Source organism: Copadichromis virginalis, linkage group LG2 (genome assembly GCF_057382275.1).
Source record: "Copadichromis virginalis isolate Kocher_CV1m ecotype Utaka linkage group LG2, C_Virginalis_male_GT1.1, whole genome shotgun sequence".
Taxonomy (NCBI): domain Eukaryota; kingdom Metazoa; phylum Chordata; class Actinopteri; order Cichliformes; family Cichlidae; genus Copadichromis; species Copadichromis virginalis.
Window position 1 is genome coordinate 37747200 of NC_140619.1, and position 18695 is coordinate 37765894.

The 18695-nt window shown below is 43.0% G+C and overlaps 1 protein-coding gene across 2 annotated transcripts in view; it reads right to left on the reverse strand.

The window, feature by feature from the left end:
• enox2 (ecto-NOX disulfide-thiol exchanger 2) overlaps positions 1–18695 on the reverse strand; it is a 194353-nt gene that overhangs the window by 155501 nt on the left and 20157 nt on the right. For both annotated transcript variants that reach the window (XM_085433758.1, XM_085433765.1), the window contains one exon: positions 17235–17329. In XM_085433758.1, the coding sequence (XP_085289884.1) occupies positions 17235–17329 (95 nt within the window). The remainder of the gene's footprint in view (positions 1–17234; positions 17330–18695) is intronic.

An 18695-nucleotide genomic window follows, 5' to 3' on the forward strand; every position in this document is an offset into this window, starting at 1 on the left:
AAGCTTGCAATCCTCTCTATCTTCTAAAGAGTCCAGGCAATAAAATGCAACATCGATGCAATCAAACCTGCAACGCTAAATGAAACAGAAAGCTTACCTTCTGCTGCTCGATTATAGTCGGTGACTATGTGTGTCTCCACTGGTTCATCTCTTTTTTTGGACTGTTTTAATATGCAACGTCTGTTTCTACCACCTTTAAGGCTGAAGTCTTAAATTCACTTGTGAAAGAATACACAGCAAACACAATCGCTTAGCTCATCACCCACAGTTATGCTCTTGCCCTGATTGTTTTCTACCATGGTAGACTAAACAGAAAACACTCTATTGTCTCTCCTGATGCTCGTGTTCCTTATTCCCAGCATGATGCCAGATCAAGGCTGTCTTGGCTGTCATTGTGTAATTATAATAATAATAAAACATATGATGCCGCTACATGATTCAAGCTCATAATGAGGGCAACTAAATTTCCCTGCTACCTGTTTGCTCAAACACTGAGCATATTGACACTCAGAAGACTGCTCATCTCCTTCTGGCCCAATTGACTGATGGATTTCCAAACTCTGCATCAGCCAAAGCTATTAAGTGGTCTGCTGGAGCGAAATGACTTTACTGTTCCCAGAGTGCAACATCAGGATCAGCAATTCCTGCCTGCTATTGTCTAGGGCCAATGTGACAGGGTTAATTTCTTGCCAGACAAGCACAAACATTTATGCTGACACGTGCAATAAATAACAATAACGGCAAAAAAAAAAAAAAAAAGGAACGAGCTTTATTTTCTATTTTTGCTTTTAGCAAAGATTTGGGGAGAGTATAGAGATCCATGCCAAAAGATTTCCACTGAACGAAAGCAAGCTAATAATTTCTCTCCCTTTTATTTTTTTTACAATAAGCCACTGACCGCAGAATAGGCATAATATAATTAAAACGTTAACAATAGCTGCTGGTAACAGATCACCCTTTTTCCAGAATGTCATATAAGGTTTGCATTACGAAAAAAGTTTGTGGCCAGTGGGAAAAAAAAAAAAGGTTTGCAGGACACCTTAAACGTGTTTTTTATATAATATAATTATATTAACATGTCTACATCTTTTCACAAGAACTATAAGACTACAAAATGAAAAAACAATTCTGTAATTAATGAAGGATGGCATGATCATTATCCCTCTACTCCAACTTTAAGTTTTGCTGCCACCATATTAAAAAAAAGAGAGCATATATTTGTCTGAAGGACATTTGGTATTTTCTTTTTTATTGTTGCTTGATGTAGAATTTTACTGCTCAACAGTTCATTGCCTTACTTTAAAAATCAAAAGCCAAAAAGAGCACGTGACTAGTCTGGACTAGACAGGTGAAGACCAAGAAACTCACTCACAGAGATATGTAGGGGGAAAATAAAATCTTTATTACTTTCTAAATTTCTAAAACCTGTGTCTATTAGTTTTGGATATTTCTACAGAAACGGTGCATTCACAGAAATGCAAGTTATCATGTACATTAATGCACCTGTCATGATCCTGGGTCCTTTTGACCCAGCGTTTTGTGTTTTCTCTTCGCGATTTTGGTTCTGTTCTTCCTCTGGTTAGTGTTTACTCTGTTCTGCCCGTGTGTTCCTGTATCTAGTCCGCGTTTCTTAGTTTGTGTCCTTTCATGTGTAAGTTCCTGTTTTATTGTGAAGGTCTGTGTCTTATGTGAGTGTTTTCAGTTTGCCTCCCTAGTCTCGTCATGTTAATTACTCCCAGCTGTGTCCCCACCTGTGTGTAATCTCCCTGTGTTCTCTGAGTGTATTTAAGTTGTGTCTTCTGTCATAGTAGTTGCTGGTTCGTCTGTGTTGTTTCCCCTCGGTCTCCCTGCGTCTCTCCGTGTATAGTTCTCCGGATCTCCCTGCATCTTCGGTTCTGGTTTGTGTTGTTAGTTTACCCAGTTTAGGTTTCAGTTTCATGTTCTTAGCGCCCTTGTTGTTTGCATTTTGTTGTTAATAAACACTCACCTGCACCAGAGCTGCCGCCTTTTGGTCCTATTTAATTCCACACGGCTTGCCCCCGCAAACCGTGACAGAACGAACCAGCCACCATGGACCCAGCGGCAGTCAATCCGTCCGAGGAGCTCCAGGATGACATCGGCTACAATGTGGAGATCCTCCTCGGGCTGTGGCTGGAGAATCCTCCGCACGAGCTTCGCCGCGCCGTGGAAGGTCGGCTACAACGGCTCTTTTCCGGCCTGCCATGGCTACTAAATTCACTTCCTCCGACCATACAGGCTTTTCTCCGGCACACACCCCACCTTCTCTCAGCCACTCCTGCCTCGCTGCCCGACTCGCCGGATGCGATCTTGCCCGGCCCGTCGGAGCCGTCTGCGGGGAGGAGACGCCGATCGCGCCGCAAGCGCGCCACCCCACAGCTGGACGTTCGGATTTCTAATTCGCCGGCTGTGGTGAGTGAGGACTGTTTTCCATTTGCGGACTGTATGACTGTTCATTCAGGGGCGGTGTTCTGTGCGGCAGATGACTTTGTGAACAGCATATCACCTCCCCCGCAGCCACTCTCAGCTCAGTTAGCTCCCGCGCAGCCAGTGCCACCCTCAGCTCCGTCTCCAGTGCCACCCTTAGCTCCAGCTCCAGTGCCGCCTGTAGCGCAGGCCCCAGTAGCTCCAGTGCCGCCTGTAGCGCAGGCCCCAGTAGCTCTGGCTCCAGCATTACCAGTTCCACCCGTTCACTCCGTGCAGGGAGAAAGCCTAAGTCCTACTCAAGGTGCTTTTCATGATTCAGCCGCCATTGGCACTGTTTGCCGCTCCAGGGCTTCCCCAGAGGCTAGGTCCCAGTCCTCAGCTGATTCTGGACCCCTGGAGTTTAAGCAGCCACCTGGGAAGTGCCCCGTGTCAGTGCTGTCTGAGCAGGGCCAGTGCTCAGCACAGCACCCATTTCCTTCATGTCTGCCAGTGGACTCCATGCCTGCTGGCTTTGTGATGGCTTCTGCTGGAGGGTCCAAGGGGCCCGTCCAGCCTTCGTCTCGTATCTCCGCTGGAGGGTCCGAGGGACTGCTCCGGCCTTCGTCTCGTGTCTCCGCTGGAGGGTCCGACGGACCGCTCCGGCCTTTGTTTCCTGTTTCCGCTGGGGGGCCCGAGGAGCCCGTCCAGCAGCCTTCCTCGTCAGCTGGTGGTTCCGAAGAACCACACCAGCCTCATGCCTCGTCGGCTGGAGGGTCCGAGGGGCCCGTTCAGCCTCCTGTCTCCGCTGGAGGGCCCGAGGAGCCTGTCCAGCCGCCACCTGCGGCCGCTTCGGCGTCGCCTGGTCCAGCTTCATCCGAGCCTTCGTCTTCATCCTCGTCTGGTTCAGCTTCATCCGAGTCTTCGTCCTCGTCTGGTTCAGCTTCATCCGAGTCTTCGTCCTCGTCCTCGTCTGGTCCGGCGTCATCCGAGTCTTCGTCTTCGTCCTCGTCTGGTCCGGCTTCATCCGAGTCTTCATCCTCGTCTGGTCCGGCCTCATCAGAGTCTTCTGCTACGCCTGGTCCTGCGGCCTCTGCTTCTGCTACGCCTGGTCCAGCTGCATCCGCCTGTGCTTCTGCTACGCCTGGTCCAGCCTCTGCCTGTGCTTCTGCTACGCCTGGTCCAGCCTCTGCCTGTGCTTCTGTTACGCCTGGTCCTGCCTCTGCTTCAGCGTCGCCTGGTCCTGTGCCCTCCAAGCCTCGGCCGGTGCGCCTGACACTTGGGCGCCGCCGCTGCCTTCCGCGCGGCGGGCCCCCGGACCGCCATCGCCTGAGTGGCCGCCGCTGCCTTCCGCACGGCCGGCCCCCGGACCGCCATCGCCTGAGTGGCCGCCGTTGCCTTCCGCACGGCCGGCCCCCGGACCGCCATCGCCTGAGTGGCCGCCGCTGCCTTCCGCACGGCCGGCCCCCGGACCGCCATCGCCTGAGTGGCCGCCGCTGCCTTCCGCACGGCCGGCCCCCGGACCGCCATCGCCTGAGTGGCCGCCGTTGCCGTCCGCACGGCCGGCCTCCCGAACTGTATCCACGTCGCCGCCGTTGCCGTCCGCACGGCCGGCCTCCCGAACTGTATCCACGTCACCGCCGTTGCCGTCCGCACGGTCGGCCCCCCGAACTGTTTTGGACTCCTGTGCTGTCGGCCCCCTGGCCGGCCCCCTGAACTGTTTTGGACTCCTGTGCTGTCGGCCCCCTGGCCGGCCCCCTGAACTGTTTTGGACTCCTGTGCTGTCGGCCCCCTGAACTCTTCTGTTTTGGACTCTGTTTTTTTTTCCTGTGTTTTGGTGTGCTTCGTTTCTTTTGGTTTTGGGCTCGTTTTTTGTTTTTGTCTTTTGGCCTTCTGGTGCTCCGGTTTTGTTTTGCTTCGAGCCCTCCTTCCTGGGCCCCCGCCGCCCGCCCTGGTCGGGTTGTTTTCTGTTTTTTCTGGCTGTTTTGTTTCTTGTTGGGCTGTCTGGAGCCAGCCTTTGAAGGGGGGGGACTGTCATGATCCTGGGTCCTTTTGACCCAGCGTTTTGTGTTTTCTCTTCGCGATTTTGGTTCTGTTCTTCCTCTGGTTAGTGTTTACTCTGTTCTGCCCGTGTGTTCCTGTATCTAGTCCGCGTTTCTTAGTTTGTGTCCTTTCATGTGTAAGTTCCTGTTTTATTGTGAAGGTCTGTGTCTTATGTGAGTGTTTTCAGTTTGCCTCCCTAGTCTCGTCATGTTAATTACTCCCAGCTGTGTCCCCACCTGTATGTAATCCCCCTGTGTTCTCTGAGTGTATTTAAGTTGTGTCTTCTGTCATAGTAGTTGCTGGTTCGTCTGTGTTGTTTCCCCTCGGTCTCCCTGCGTCTCTCCGTGTATAGTTCTCCGGATCTCCCTGCATCTTCGGTTCTGGTTTGTGTTGTTAGTTTACCCAGTTTAGGTTTCAGTTTCATGTTCCTAGCGCCCTTGTTGTTTGCATTTTGTTGTTAATAAACACTCACCTGCACCAGAGCTGCCGCCTTTTGGTCCTATTTAATTCCACACGGCTTGCCCCCGCAAACCGTGACAGCACCATTATACACCATAATAGATTCTGGCTTTGAGTCCAACTTCTCTTTTTATCTGCATCAAATATGAAATTACTAAAGACAGGTTTCCAGTTTAACTCAATCCATTGTGAAAAATGTGGGCTCAAAGAAAGTCAGTCACTTTATATTCATAATGCATATGGTTCTCTCTTTGTATAGTAGTGCTTTAACTTACATTTGTGGATACAGCAACACACTGTGTTCACTGACAACGGCTTTCAAAAGCATTCCTGAGCCCGTGCAGTGATTTTCACTACAGAACGGTGTCTGTTTTAAATATAGTGCCGCCTGAGGGTTTGAAGATCACGGCCATTCAATATTGGTTTTCTGCCTTGTCTTCTTGTGTAACGTGATTTCTCCAGATTTTCTGAATTTTTGAAGAAATGTGCTATAGATGATGAAATCCCTAAATTCAAAGCAATTTTACATTGAAAATGTTCATCTTAAATTGCAGTCGTTAACAGACAGGCGAGGCTTGCGAATCCCTTTCCATCTTTCCTTCTGAAAGAATCGAGCACGCTAGGATGCTCATCCTATGTCCAATCATGTTACCGTCCTTCGGCCAATTTACTTTATGCAACACAATATTTTCAGTCTTTTCTAACCCTATTATCATTTTACGCCTGTATGTCACCACAATAGATTTAAAATGAAAGATTCAAGACGAAAATGAATTTGATTCAGTGACGTCAACAAAAATAATAAATAAAGCTTTGTGGAATTATATCCATTTTTGTACACAGATGCATATTTTCAGGGGCTTATATGTAATTGGAGACTGAGTCAGAAGCTGTTCCACTGAAAGGTGTGCACTATTTATTCATTGTTTGTTTGTTTTGTTTTTTCAACAGCTTAGAGAGTTTTTTCCCTTACCCAAGGAGAAGCATTTGCATTTGGAAGCAGTTTCTGTGTCGAGCAGGCCATATTTAGGCTGCATTAACAAATCAAATTCCCAAAATAATAAGCTTGCAAATCAAGAGTATGGTAGATTGTGACCAAAAAACCCATGAAATGGCTCAAACATACATGAAAGGCATTGGTGGTAACTGCAGGAAGCTTTCAATGATAAAGGGAAACCTTCACAGCATGCAGCAAAGTGGAGAACAGCTTTCAAATCTTCAATAAAGGAAGACGAGATAAAAACGCAGAAGATTCACCACAAAGTGCAAACATTCAACAGAAAGGCCAAATTAAACCTTGCCTAATAAACAAATAAACAAAAACACAACACAACAACAATACTGAACATTCTTTGACAGCTTTAAAACATGGCGCAGGTATTGTGGCGCATTGGGTTGTTTCCTGGTTTCCACAGGGTCACTCATTCAGACTTTCAACTTAATTTCTGGTCCCCAGTCCAGCATTTAGACAATAGAAATTGAAATCTGTAAATAAGACGATGCAGAATACACTGCATACTATTAGACATGACCCAGTGATATCGCCACCAAAATAGTATCACCTGTAGGTGACGTGCTTCCATACTTCCATTCATTTTGTAATACAGAGAGTTTAATCACTGTATTCATCGTCTTCACTACGCGGTAGTAGAGAGCCAAAGAGAACAGTGTCTTTGGCTCTGTTAGATGTGGGTTGCTGAACAAAAGTAAACTGAAGAGTTAATGATTTCTTATTGTAAAAAACAAAGCAACATTCAAACGTTTAAAACTAAATCAGGTGACTATTACGAAGAAAGATTCTTCATTATATGTCAGTAGTGTCACAGTAATTGTATACTTCACATCTAGTTATTATGTGGACCTTTTTGGCCTAGTCGCCTGGGAGAGCAAGTCACTTCCAACACAGGAGTGCCAGTTCTGCATAAAGTCTTGGTGAAGTCTAACTTAGCAATATCCACAATGTTAATTTAGCTAAAACTGACAATGAGAAACTTTAGTTTTGTGTAATGAAAACCTTGAGCTTTAATACTGAATACTAATTCAGAGGCTGAAAGTATAACATCTAAGTGGAGCAAACTGTCAAGGGTTATTAGTCATACATCTTGTTTTCTTTTCTCTATTGTAGTGAGTGGGGTCTAGCTGCAGCGCTTCTTTGTCTGGAGGCCTTATCTGGCTGTGAAGCACCAAGCTCTGTGCTGCTGCCTCTATTGGCATGGCAGTGGAGGCGAGGCCTGCCATCCCAGATAAACCTCCCTCTGTTCTCCCAGCAGCCTTCGTGTTTGCTGCAGGTGTCAGAGAAAATGTTCCCATAGCTATTAGACTTTAGCGCTGCTGGTGACATGTTGGCACTTCTGATGGGACTGAAAATGGGTGAAAGTGTTGACAGAGGAGATGGAAACGGGCCACACACAGAGGCAAAAGTTAGACTGGGATGGCTACCTATTAGAATTGAGTTAAAATGGGAAATAAGTGATAATTAGTATTAGAATTGCATTTCACCTCATAAAAGCATGTCTCACATAATAAGAAAAGTCCACAAAAGTTTACAAAACTCCAAATATGATTCAAACTGGAGAAATTCATCTAATGATTTCTGTATACCATAAAGGAAAAAGAAACTGAGGCAGACAGGTTGTACTAACCACACAGTAACGACGGTTGTTGTTGCTGCTGCTGCTCCAAAACTGTCACCAAGGGAAAACCTTGTTATGCTCAATATTCAGGTGCCATACTGTTTCCAGATGGCAAGCACTGGGTGCAAGGAAATATAATTGAATCCTCTCAAACTGTTTCTTTGAACAATTTCCCAAACACTAGATACAGGTACAGTAGCCTCACAAACTTTCTTTTCAGTTTATCTGACATGAATGAGGAGCAGTTTGCACTGTGAAAAAAGGGAATAAGAGAAAACCTGGTCTTAGGACACGAGAGCAGACCTACACATTTCGCTTTTACAGCTGTACCTCAATGAAATAGCTCATTTTCTTTTTACTATAAACTAAAAAGCTAGGTGAACACAAATGATGTTCTCCTTCAGCCATGTCGTTATGCCTATTTAATAAACAAAATATAAGGTGTCTCTTAAGTAGAGAAAACTTCACAAATATCTCTGAAGCCACCGCTGCATCCCTATACAACAACTAGCCCATCTGTGGGGAATATGGTCTGTGTTAATGTGGGGACAAACAACTGCCACGCAACCTTGCTAGGCAGAGAGCAAGTCTCTGAACTGGCAGATTAGACCACCTGGTCCTGCCAGACTGTCAGCCTATTTATACTCGGGAAAATAATTTACACCAGGACTGCCCAGAAGCATAGAGACGGAGACCAACGGGAGGCAGCTCTGTGACAATTCCAGCGTAAAAAAAGGAAGAAGGAAAAAAAGAGTCACTGTGTCCTGCTGCTGCAGTCTCATTCCTTATAAAGCTTTCCCTGGAGTGAGCAACAGAAAATTTTCCAGCTAAGAGCGAATACTTCTTCAGCCAAGAGAGACACCTCTCAGCATGTGAGAATTAAACAAAGGAACTGCTGTGTTAACATGACCCGAGTGTCCTGTCACCAGTGGAATCAGTGATGTGACTCTATTTTAAGGTTGCAATGATTTATAAGTGGATTTGATTAAAGATGTCACTTGAGAGACCCACAATATTACATGATGCAAGTTTGACATAAAACAAACAAACATCCTTTTGGTGACAGTAATGTGGCCTCCATACAGTAGAAGCTGTACAGAACTGCAATGAAGCCTCTGAACTAATGTCAGAGTTTCAAGCTGTAAAAACTGGTGTCAGTTATCAAAAAAATAGACAAATACATGAATACATATAACACAAGAAGGAAAAAAACTACAAAGGACAAGCAACAGCCTCTGGTCTAAAGTGTGGGCATGAATAAACTTTATGCAAGATCTGCTCTCCAAACTCTGGCAAATTCTGAAAGTAGTAAGGTTTTGCAGTAAACCACACTGCAATTAAATCAGGCAACGAGTCGTTTGAAAGCAAAACTTCCAAAGAGCTCTATTTTTTGCTCCTCCCGCGACTGACATTTTCCCATTAGTGGCACGGACACATAATTTGGTGGCACCAATATTTCATTTCAGAGAGCATTTCACACAGTAATGAACATGTCACAAAGTGAAATTAATGTGTCACTGTGTTTAACAGATCCAATAAAAGTAAAGAATTTGAATCACTCAGAAATTACATATCAGACCCGTTATCACAGTTCATACAAGACCAGTGACAATTTATTCTACTGGTACTCTACTTAAATGTTCAATGTCATGAACTTAGCAGTCTCACTTGAAGCCACAACACACATTTGATTCTCAGCCACATTATCCTCCTAAGACTGACAGGCACGAGTGTGACATTGTGATTAGAGAAGAAAAGTCCTATTAGTAGAGCATCAGTGGAAGTAAACAAGCAGGAAATGGTGAACGTCTTCAGTTGTGCTGTCAGTCGACAAAAAAGCCCCTTGGTTAAAAAAGAAAGAAAGAAAGGAACTCAAATGTCTCTAAAGTTGTAAATCCCAAATCTGGATGGTGTATGCAACATTTTCAAAACAAATTTTCTTCTCAAATATGCAAGAAGCACCAAGTATGTTTGTTGGGGTGGCTCTAGGTCGGGAGGTAGAGTATGTCATCTAGAAACTGAACCTATGAAGTGCTCAGGTAGAAGAGCACTATATAAGAATCAGTCCATATACTCTATCTAATATTGCAGGGGTCTAAATACAGTTAGAAATTGTGTTGCAAATTCTCTCCATTTATATCCAGAAAAATAAATACTATGAAAACAGAAATATATAGATTGTTTTTGTTTAGGCTTGTTTACATCTTCTTTGTGACGAGAAGATTATCAAGCAAGGCTGTACAGTAAGAAAAGGAAGACGCACTAACAAGCATGGCTCTGCAGTGTTTTGATGTGGAAAAAGAACATTTTCCAACCCCAGCCCAACAGCTGCTCACAAAGCCGGCGATTTGCAGTGACCTGGCAACCAGAGACCATACAAAGTCAATGACGTTATGTGACTTCAACTGATGATGAACACTGGTTGTGCACTGAGTGGATCCCAAGACAAAGAAAGCACCCCACTGAAGGGACTACAGATGTGATCCCATATATAACAGGGTAGAAATAGTGCATTCTAGCTAAATTTGAAATTCGGAATTTCTGAGTTTCTGAGAATATGTTGGAGTGGTGTTTTTAAGTGGGAAAAAATAAAAAATAAAAACAAGCATTGTGTTGTATTGCTTGTGCCATTTTTCCTTACTTTTCCGTCTTTACTATTGGAACACACTCAACTTGGGAGTTGCATCCCTCTCAGCTTCCGAGGCAAATGGACCGCGGCACAAACACTTGAGAGAGTTACCTAGACAACCGGAGCCTGGAAGGTTGCTAGTGACCAGCCGTGAGTTTAAAAGCGATGTGTTACGAGCGACTCACTCCTTGTGTGGACGCAGCTTTACCAAAGGCCTTGGTCAAATGCACTTTGGAGAAATAATTTTAGAAAGAACAGATTCCACTCAATGTACACAGAAATAACTCCTGAGCCACTGTACTGCTTGTTCAACATGGAGATTTATTCAGACTTGCAGGAGTGACAACACTGTCATGTCACTATGTCATTCCCCATAAAAAATGGCTGGATATGACAAGGTACTGAGATTTGAAACACAAAATGTGGCAAAGAAAAAACAACTATGCTGTACAATCACTGCCGACGATGTGCATTATATACTCTACCACGCATGGTTCAAAATGGGCATACTGGGCCAAACTACTAAGTAACTGATGTTTGTCTAATGTGTAAACTTACTCACAAACATTCAGAGAAATATGTCAGAAGTTTATTGTGACTGAGAGTCAGCCAGTCCTAGTATTCCTTCTTCAATTGCTCTCAAGAAAGCAGCTCCAAAACCTTTTGATGACACAGAAAATACGAAAATCACAGATACTGTATGTGCATTAATGTGTTGGTGCGGCAGAGAGTGCTGAAGTGTGTGTGTGTGTAGGTGCTTCAACAGCCGTTTCAGCCTACTAGAAATTCAACCCCCAGCCTTCTTTGTGAAAATATAAAAGGCTGGAGGCAGAGATGAGTTCAAGATATTGTAATTAGCTACCACCATCACAAAACTGCTGCTGTAGAAAATGTGAGAGAAAAAGACATTAGTGAGTTTCATGATGTGGTCACTGAAACAAAATGGTAATTGTACCATTTTTTAGACTGTATTACTTTGCCCACTTCTGCTTCATAGTTTGTGGTTACAGTATAACAAAAATTGAGGCTGGCACAAGGCAGATAGCAGGTCCTAATGGTGATGAAAACAGATCAACATAGAGGAGTTGCAATCAGTGTGCAAGACACAATACATTGATCTTACATGGAGGAAAAACTGCATACAAACACAAAAGTTTCATCAAGTAGATTCACATTTACCAATTCTGAGAGGCTGTGGATTTCATTACCACGAACAAATGTTATTCTATAAAAATTACTCCATTAATATTGATGTGAAATTTTGATTATTCTAGCAATAATACCTGTTCTTTTCTCTGTGGGTACAGAGGTGAAAGAAAGCTTAATTCTGCGCCTGGTGGAGCAAAGTTGGTGTGTGTGTGTGTGTGTGTGTGTGTTGTTTGTATCAGAAGAGTTGATGAGACAGACAGAGGGAGATGGAATGAACCAAAGGTGAGAGCTAATATTAGCCTGCTGCTATGAATGGCAAGTTGTTTGGACAAGAAGATAACAACATAACTGCACGCCTGAAAAACACAGCATTTTATTTCTTGATCACCAAGGACAGATTTCTCTCACTAGTGAATTAGAAAAACTAAATACCTAAAAAAACCTCATCTTAATAGACAAGGTAAATCACTGGTGATCACACAAATAGTGTGTGTCTGTATTTAAGATTAATATTGTACTTATTTCAAATGTCCCAGATATGTGTGGTACTGGAACCAGCGTTAACACTGCTAGCACCACCAGCATTCCTTTCTTGGTGGCTGGTTGTGCAAAATGCAGATATGTACTTCTCTGGTTTAAATGCCAGTTTACTCTGACAGCCTAGATCTATCCATCCATTCGCTTCCGCTTATCCTTTTCAGGGTCATGGGGGGCTGGAGCCTAGCCTAGCGGTCTTAGGGCGAGAGGGACAGGTTGCCAGTCTGTCGCAGGGCTAACACATAGACAAAGACAACATTCACGCTCACATTCACACCTGGAGTTTCCAATTAACCTATCCCCACTAAGTACATGTCTTTGGACTGTGGGAGAAAGCCGGAGTACCAGGGGAGAACATGCAAACTCCAAACAGAGAGACCCTTGCCTGATGGTGGAATTGAACTTCTTCCTGTGAGGCAACTAGGGATGGGTACCGGTGTCCGGTGCCATGATGGCACCGGTTCTGACATAAACGGTAGTAACCAGACCGAAAAGCAGCGCACACTTCGGTGCTTTATTTCTGTGCTTTTTTTTCCTGAGATGTCACACACTTCAGATTCTAGCCAATCATTTTACGTTTCCAAGGATAGTAGGCGGGTCCAGGTACGTACGTTCTGTTAGAGCAGAGCTACAGATTAAAAATGTCCAAGGCGAAGCGGTCAAAAGTCTGGCTGTACTTCACAGCAAAATATGCAAACTCAGCAGCAACAAGTGCTTTAAGCTGATACTGTGATACTGTCAAAGGAGGTAACACCTCGAATCTGATGAAACACCTGGCGACGCATAGCGTTTTTTTTAAAGCCGAGAAATGCGCCGTATTTGATAGCTTGCTGCGAGACCTCACACCGAGCACATCTACTGCGGGTGTGGTGCCTGTAATCGGACCCGGAGTTAGCAACATCCCCCAAAAACACGAAGAGGAGAGTCCTGGCCCCTAGCCCTGCCAGTGTAGCAGAAATGATGAGGATGATGATGCAGCAGCAGCCGTTCTTCTCTGCGTGAGTAGCTTCATGTTGTTCGAGTGTAATTTACGTTGAGTAGGCTAACCACGTTATTACATTAATGCATGTAAGGTGAACTAGCAAACACTGTCGTAGTTACATGCGGCTGTCTTCTTGTTTGATGGCAGATGCTCCCTTCACCCTGGCCAAAAAGGCTAAAATGACCAAAGAAAAAGTGGAAAACAGTTAAACATGAGAGGTTTAGGACAAAGTTTGTGTTTTTTCCATTGTTTAAGCACTGCTTCCAGCCAAGAGTGATACCATATATGCCCCATAGCTGCAGAAAAGGCTAACATTGTTATCTTTTTACAAAAAAAACAGCTGAACATGAGAGGTTTTTGGACCAATTTTGTGTTCTCCATTCTTTAAGCACCAGTTTGAGCACCGTTTAAGGACCGGCACCGTTTCAAAAGTACCGGTTTGGCACCGGTATCAGATAAAACCTAAACGATACCCATCCCTAGAGGCAACAGTGCTAACCACTGCCCCAAAGCCTAGATACAACTGCTTATTGTGTATGGTCAACATGCTATAGATGTTGTACTATAGAGCGCTAGTTAACAGAGCTATTGCAGTCTTACTCCTCAGTTGACTTATTTAGAGGTTCCCATCACACAGATGGGAGTAAAAGGTCTGCTGGGCCTGTGTCAGTGCTGGGTGGCAATAAATCAGTTAGAGGTCAACTTTTACAAAAATCTTCTAAATGCAATAATTTGAGAACAAGGTGATCTAGGTGGTGTTTTGAAATTGATACCATAGATTTATCTGCTAAGAGGGTGATGAGTACCACTCACCCCAGACAGTATTTTATAAGTTGCTATTGGTGCATAAAGGTTAAAGAGGGGTCATTTTAGCCCATTTGGTACATGACTGCCAGGCAACATGATGATCTCATGATATCTGAAAAAACTCCAGGGGCCTAAGATGTGCAGAGATGTGCCAAGTTTTTCTTTTGCTGAACTCCTGATTGTGGAGGAGGAATTTGTGGACAAACAGATAGAGATTAGGTGTATTTCAGTAAGATAAGATTAATATCTGCAGCAACATTTCAAAGTCACTCAACTAGTAGCACATATGCCTTTTTGTCAAGCTACAAATTGTGACCACTATTAAGGTGTGTGAGCAGTATGATACATGTAAAAACAGATGTTCTTAGTGTTCAAAATAAACATAAATGGGAATGTTTTGCTTTGTTAGTGAAATCATTACAAAAGAAAAGCAACCTGTATTGTTCTCCCCCACTGTTGCAAGTCCCAGATAACAGCATAAAGAGATCATAGGGGATTTATCGGTCGCTTTTATTTAAAAGGAAGTGTTATTGTGTCACATGGATTGACACAGCAGTAATCCTCAACTATTACTCCTCCTACGTACCTTTCACCCGCTTACACTTGAATGTTAAACTGCAGCTATCAGAGAGCAGGCAGGGAAGGTAAAACAGAAGGACAGTAGGAAAATGCACATAGCACTTGATAGAAAATGGTTCATCAGGATGTTACATTACAAATTTCCAGTAATTTGGCCTGGTCTATAAAATTTCTGCACTAGTAACTCAATAGCAGGTAATATCCTCTCCATTTCAAACACACAGCATCATCTGGGATGCTCTCTATGTCAAATAGCTGTTTAGAGTAATCACCGGCAAGAGGCTGACGAACATTCCTAGGCAAGTATCACTGGCACTGAGTGCATGCGGTCATGTGGCCGGTACTGTGCAGGCTACTCTCAGCAAAAAAATTTGGGACAACAGTGTCAGTACTTTGGAGATGACTCAGATGAAAAAGAACAGAAAAAGCTCAAGTGGGAGTTTTTAGAGACAAGATTACCAGAAATCCAAAAATATCTTGCAGTGACAAAATGATCCCTGGTATGATGCAAAACTACCAAGCATGAAGAAAGTGCTGCTCTCATACAATCTTTCACCTTGAAAGCTTTTCCCAAAGGTCGGAGTGACGGACATTCCTCTGTGCCCAGTTAAAAACAGGAGCTTTGACCCATTTGCTTCCACTTTGGGTATTAAAGTAGGACACTATATTGCCTACTGAGTATCCCATGAAAATATAGTATGTGTAAAATTAGAATGAGGGCTTAAACAGCATCTAGCTAATTCAGCTAGCTAGTTCAGGATCCAATTGCCTTTCTTGGGGGAATGAATACTTCTGAAGCTCTGGTAGGCAGCTCTGTGGGAGATAATGGCAATGCTTGGCTTGGTTGAAAACTCTCTGAAAACTCTTATGTCTCTCTGGACTCAGAAGGCATTACTGACCACCACCACCACCAATTTAAAGTGAAGCAATGTGACTGAGTGTGTCATGTGGTGTGTCAGGTATAATTTGCTGTGGCTATGGAGACTAATAAATCTCTACTTTTTGAACATACATTATTTAATTACGATAACCTATAAGCAGCCAACAAACTATAACAAAATGCAATTGTCGCTCCTCCTTTTAGCATCTAGTGGCACTCAGCATGATTATTAATGACAGTAACAGATCATGTTAATGAGTCATGCTTGAAACAGGTAGCTACAAGCATTGTTGAATCCTCTGCAAATGAGTTTGATTGTGTGCTGGATGAGAATTGGCATCCGATGCATGGTCATTAACTGCGCAGTAGTGCAACGATCTTTAATTTCCTTCAAATCTCTTGTGAGTTTGGTGATTTCATTGCCAGAGACAAGACTTTTGGAACATTACAGGCAATGTTTGTGCAATTTTCAAATATATAGATAAACTATTATGATTTAATTTTTTTGGAACTGAATGGAAAGGAGCCAAAGACCACAACAAAACAATCAACAGAAACCAGAGAAAGGTTCACATTTTACACAATCAACTTAACTGGAGCCCCTGTTGCATATTTTATGTAGTCCAAATACATACACCCAACCTAACAACATGCTTTTGAACTGCAACGCAAACTACGCTGACTGGTTGAGATAAAGCTCAGATGTATTTCAAACTGCACTGACGACTGCACAAGAAAGCAGAATATAATCGAGGTTAGATAATTATTCCATGGCCAGAAAAGAAAAAAAAATACACTGCAGTATATTCAAATGAGCGAGGCTCTAATTGCATGTGCCCAAATGCACGCACAGAATCTAGTTCGGGAAAACTGTTTTACATTCAGCCCACATCTTCAGTAGTTAGGAGTTCTTAGGCAACAGGCAATTAGAGGCGATACCACTGCTCTTATCTGCTGCTGAATCTGAAGGCAGATTCCAGTAGTAATAGCCTGAGAGACAAGCGGCACCTGAGCCTCTGAGACAGCAATGAACAGTATACATCCTGCAAGCAAATTAACGCCAATACCTTTTTAACCGCCAACACCTCATTACAACTAAATTACTAAAAACTAATTTACTGCTTCATATCTACTATGAAACATAAAGGAAGCCAAAACATGAGTACACAACAGGTGTTTGTGTAGGCAGGCTTGGCCAACATCCGTTTACAGTTGCCATGATGTTGAAACTACACCACAAAAAAGTTAACAAAACTGAAATAAAAACAGGATGATTTTGTGAGAATTTAAGATAGAGACATAACTGTTTGTCCAATCCATCCACAACTGGTTTAAGGTGTTAGTTATAAAGTTTAACACTATTTCTAGACAGTAGAAATTAGAGAAGTTAGAGAAAAATAAGATGAGAGGAAGAATTCGAGAGCTTTTCCCCCCAAATGTTAAACTGTTAAATTGTATTGAATTAAATATTTTGAACTGACTGATTTACAGGAACATCTACAAGAGAAACATAATGATAAAAATTCAAGGCTAGTTCACATTAACACTTCTTTTAGCCTCTTTAGAAATATTTTCAAAATCTGTCAACTGCCCAACTTTTTAAACAGACTTCCATTCTATCACAAGTATCAAGAAACACTGAATCCTAATCTCCACACACAGCTGCGTGCATCGCATGCATCGCATGCATCGCATGCATCGCATGCATCTCCTATTGTTGCAGCATGATGTAATTTTTTAATGGTACTTATAATGAATGATTAGACTCCCTGTGCTGCTTCAGAGTTTTTGGTATGCAGACATCAACCGCACATTAAATTTGACACACCATTAATAATTTGGTTCATTTCAAAAGTGAAGATGATAAATTAAGAAGTCGAAATAGAAAAAAGAAGTAAAAAACTTTGCATCTAGGGCTAAGTATTGAAGTGGAAGTCAGAGGTTGCGGGCTCTGTGGACTAAAAAAAACTAAGTCCTCAGCTATAGTGGGAAAAAGTCCATGTTAATATATTTCACATATTACCAGACAGGGCTTATAACATAAGTACACCAGTGGTGAATTGCTTTCTTAGTCAGTTTGATTGGCATGAGCTCTGCATGCCATGGAGAAAATACCTGCATGCTGCAGCCATTGAACAGCTTCTCTCAAGCACCAGGTCACTTTACCCTGGCCATTAGAATGCTGGAGCAGTTTGGATTCATCTTGTAGTCTGCAAATGAGAGAAAAAACAGTATTAGGCTTACACTGCTAAAATACTTGTATTATCATCTTACTACATGGCTCTAAATGACATGTTGGTCAGTCACAGGAGCTCGTTCAGTGAGAGACTGAGATTACCGAAAAGCACCACTGAACGACACAGGAAATCATTCCTGCCTGTGGCCATCTCCCTGTACAACGCATCCACTTAACACACTGTTTGCTGCTACAGCTACACATGTTTCTTTTCCAAATATTTATTTATAAGTGACTTATGTATGTATGTATGTATGTATGTATGTATGTATGTATGTATATATTGTACTATTCTTAGTTAGCATATTGTCTGTCTTGTCTTAATGTTGGTTTATAATGGAGCACTGTAACAAAAAATTATTTCCCCCAGGGATCAATAAAGTATTCTGATTCTGATTCTGATTAAATCAGTTTTAGAGCTAGGAAACTAAAACAGAAACCACACAGTCCATTCTGATTTAGAGCATTTTACTTTTAGAGTCTAACCTGCAGCCTAAGGCACCTTTCTCTGTAATGATGCTGCATAAAAGCTCATTTCAGTGAGCCACTAGGCCAAAACACAGCAATGTGAAGTCATCTACTTTTCCAGAATGCAGTGTATGGCCATCAGGGAAAACGATAGCAAATCAAATGTGCGCAAACACATATCACGTAGAATAAGTTGAAGCATGGACCTTGAAGCACTGCACTAATTTGCTGTCTGCCTGGTGAGCACCAACAAAGAAGAGAAAGCTATTTCTTTGATTAACTTTCCAGAGGTGTACATTCAGACCTCAAAGGAGTACGAGGACGTAAACCACTGTCTTCGCATGTTAAGCCTTCACCCTGGGCTTGTTTATTTGTATTTCATATTTTTACCTGCACCCTGTGGCAAAATACCTGCACTTACAAAACCCCTTTTATTGTTTTTCCATTGTGCTATTGTCAGTGTCAAGGCCTCCAGTGGAGCACTAAACACTAAATGATTAGCAGACAATGTTGCTGCAATCCCTGAACTTTGGAGTGAGAAAAAAAACCTCACAAAGAATATAGTACTGTGAAAAAGTATTTGTCCCCTTCCTGATTTATTTTCTGCATATTTGTCACACTTATATGCTTCAGATCATCAAACAGCGCCCAAGGGTACCACAAGCAGTAGAGTAGCCAGGGATGGTTCTCCTGAACCATAGCCTCCTGACTAAGAGGTGAACTTGCTGGTGTGTTTCTGATCACTGTCCTGCTGCATAATCCAAACGAACTTGAGAATCAGGGCACAAATTGATGGCCAAACATTCGACTTCAGAATTTTGTGTTAGAGAGCAGAAATCATGGATCCATCAATTATGGCAAGTTGCTGTAGG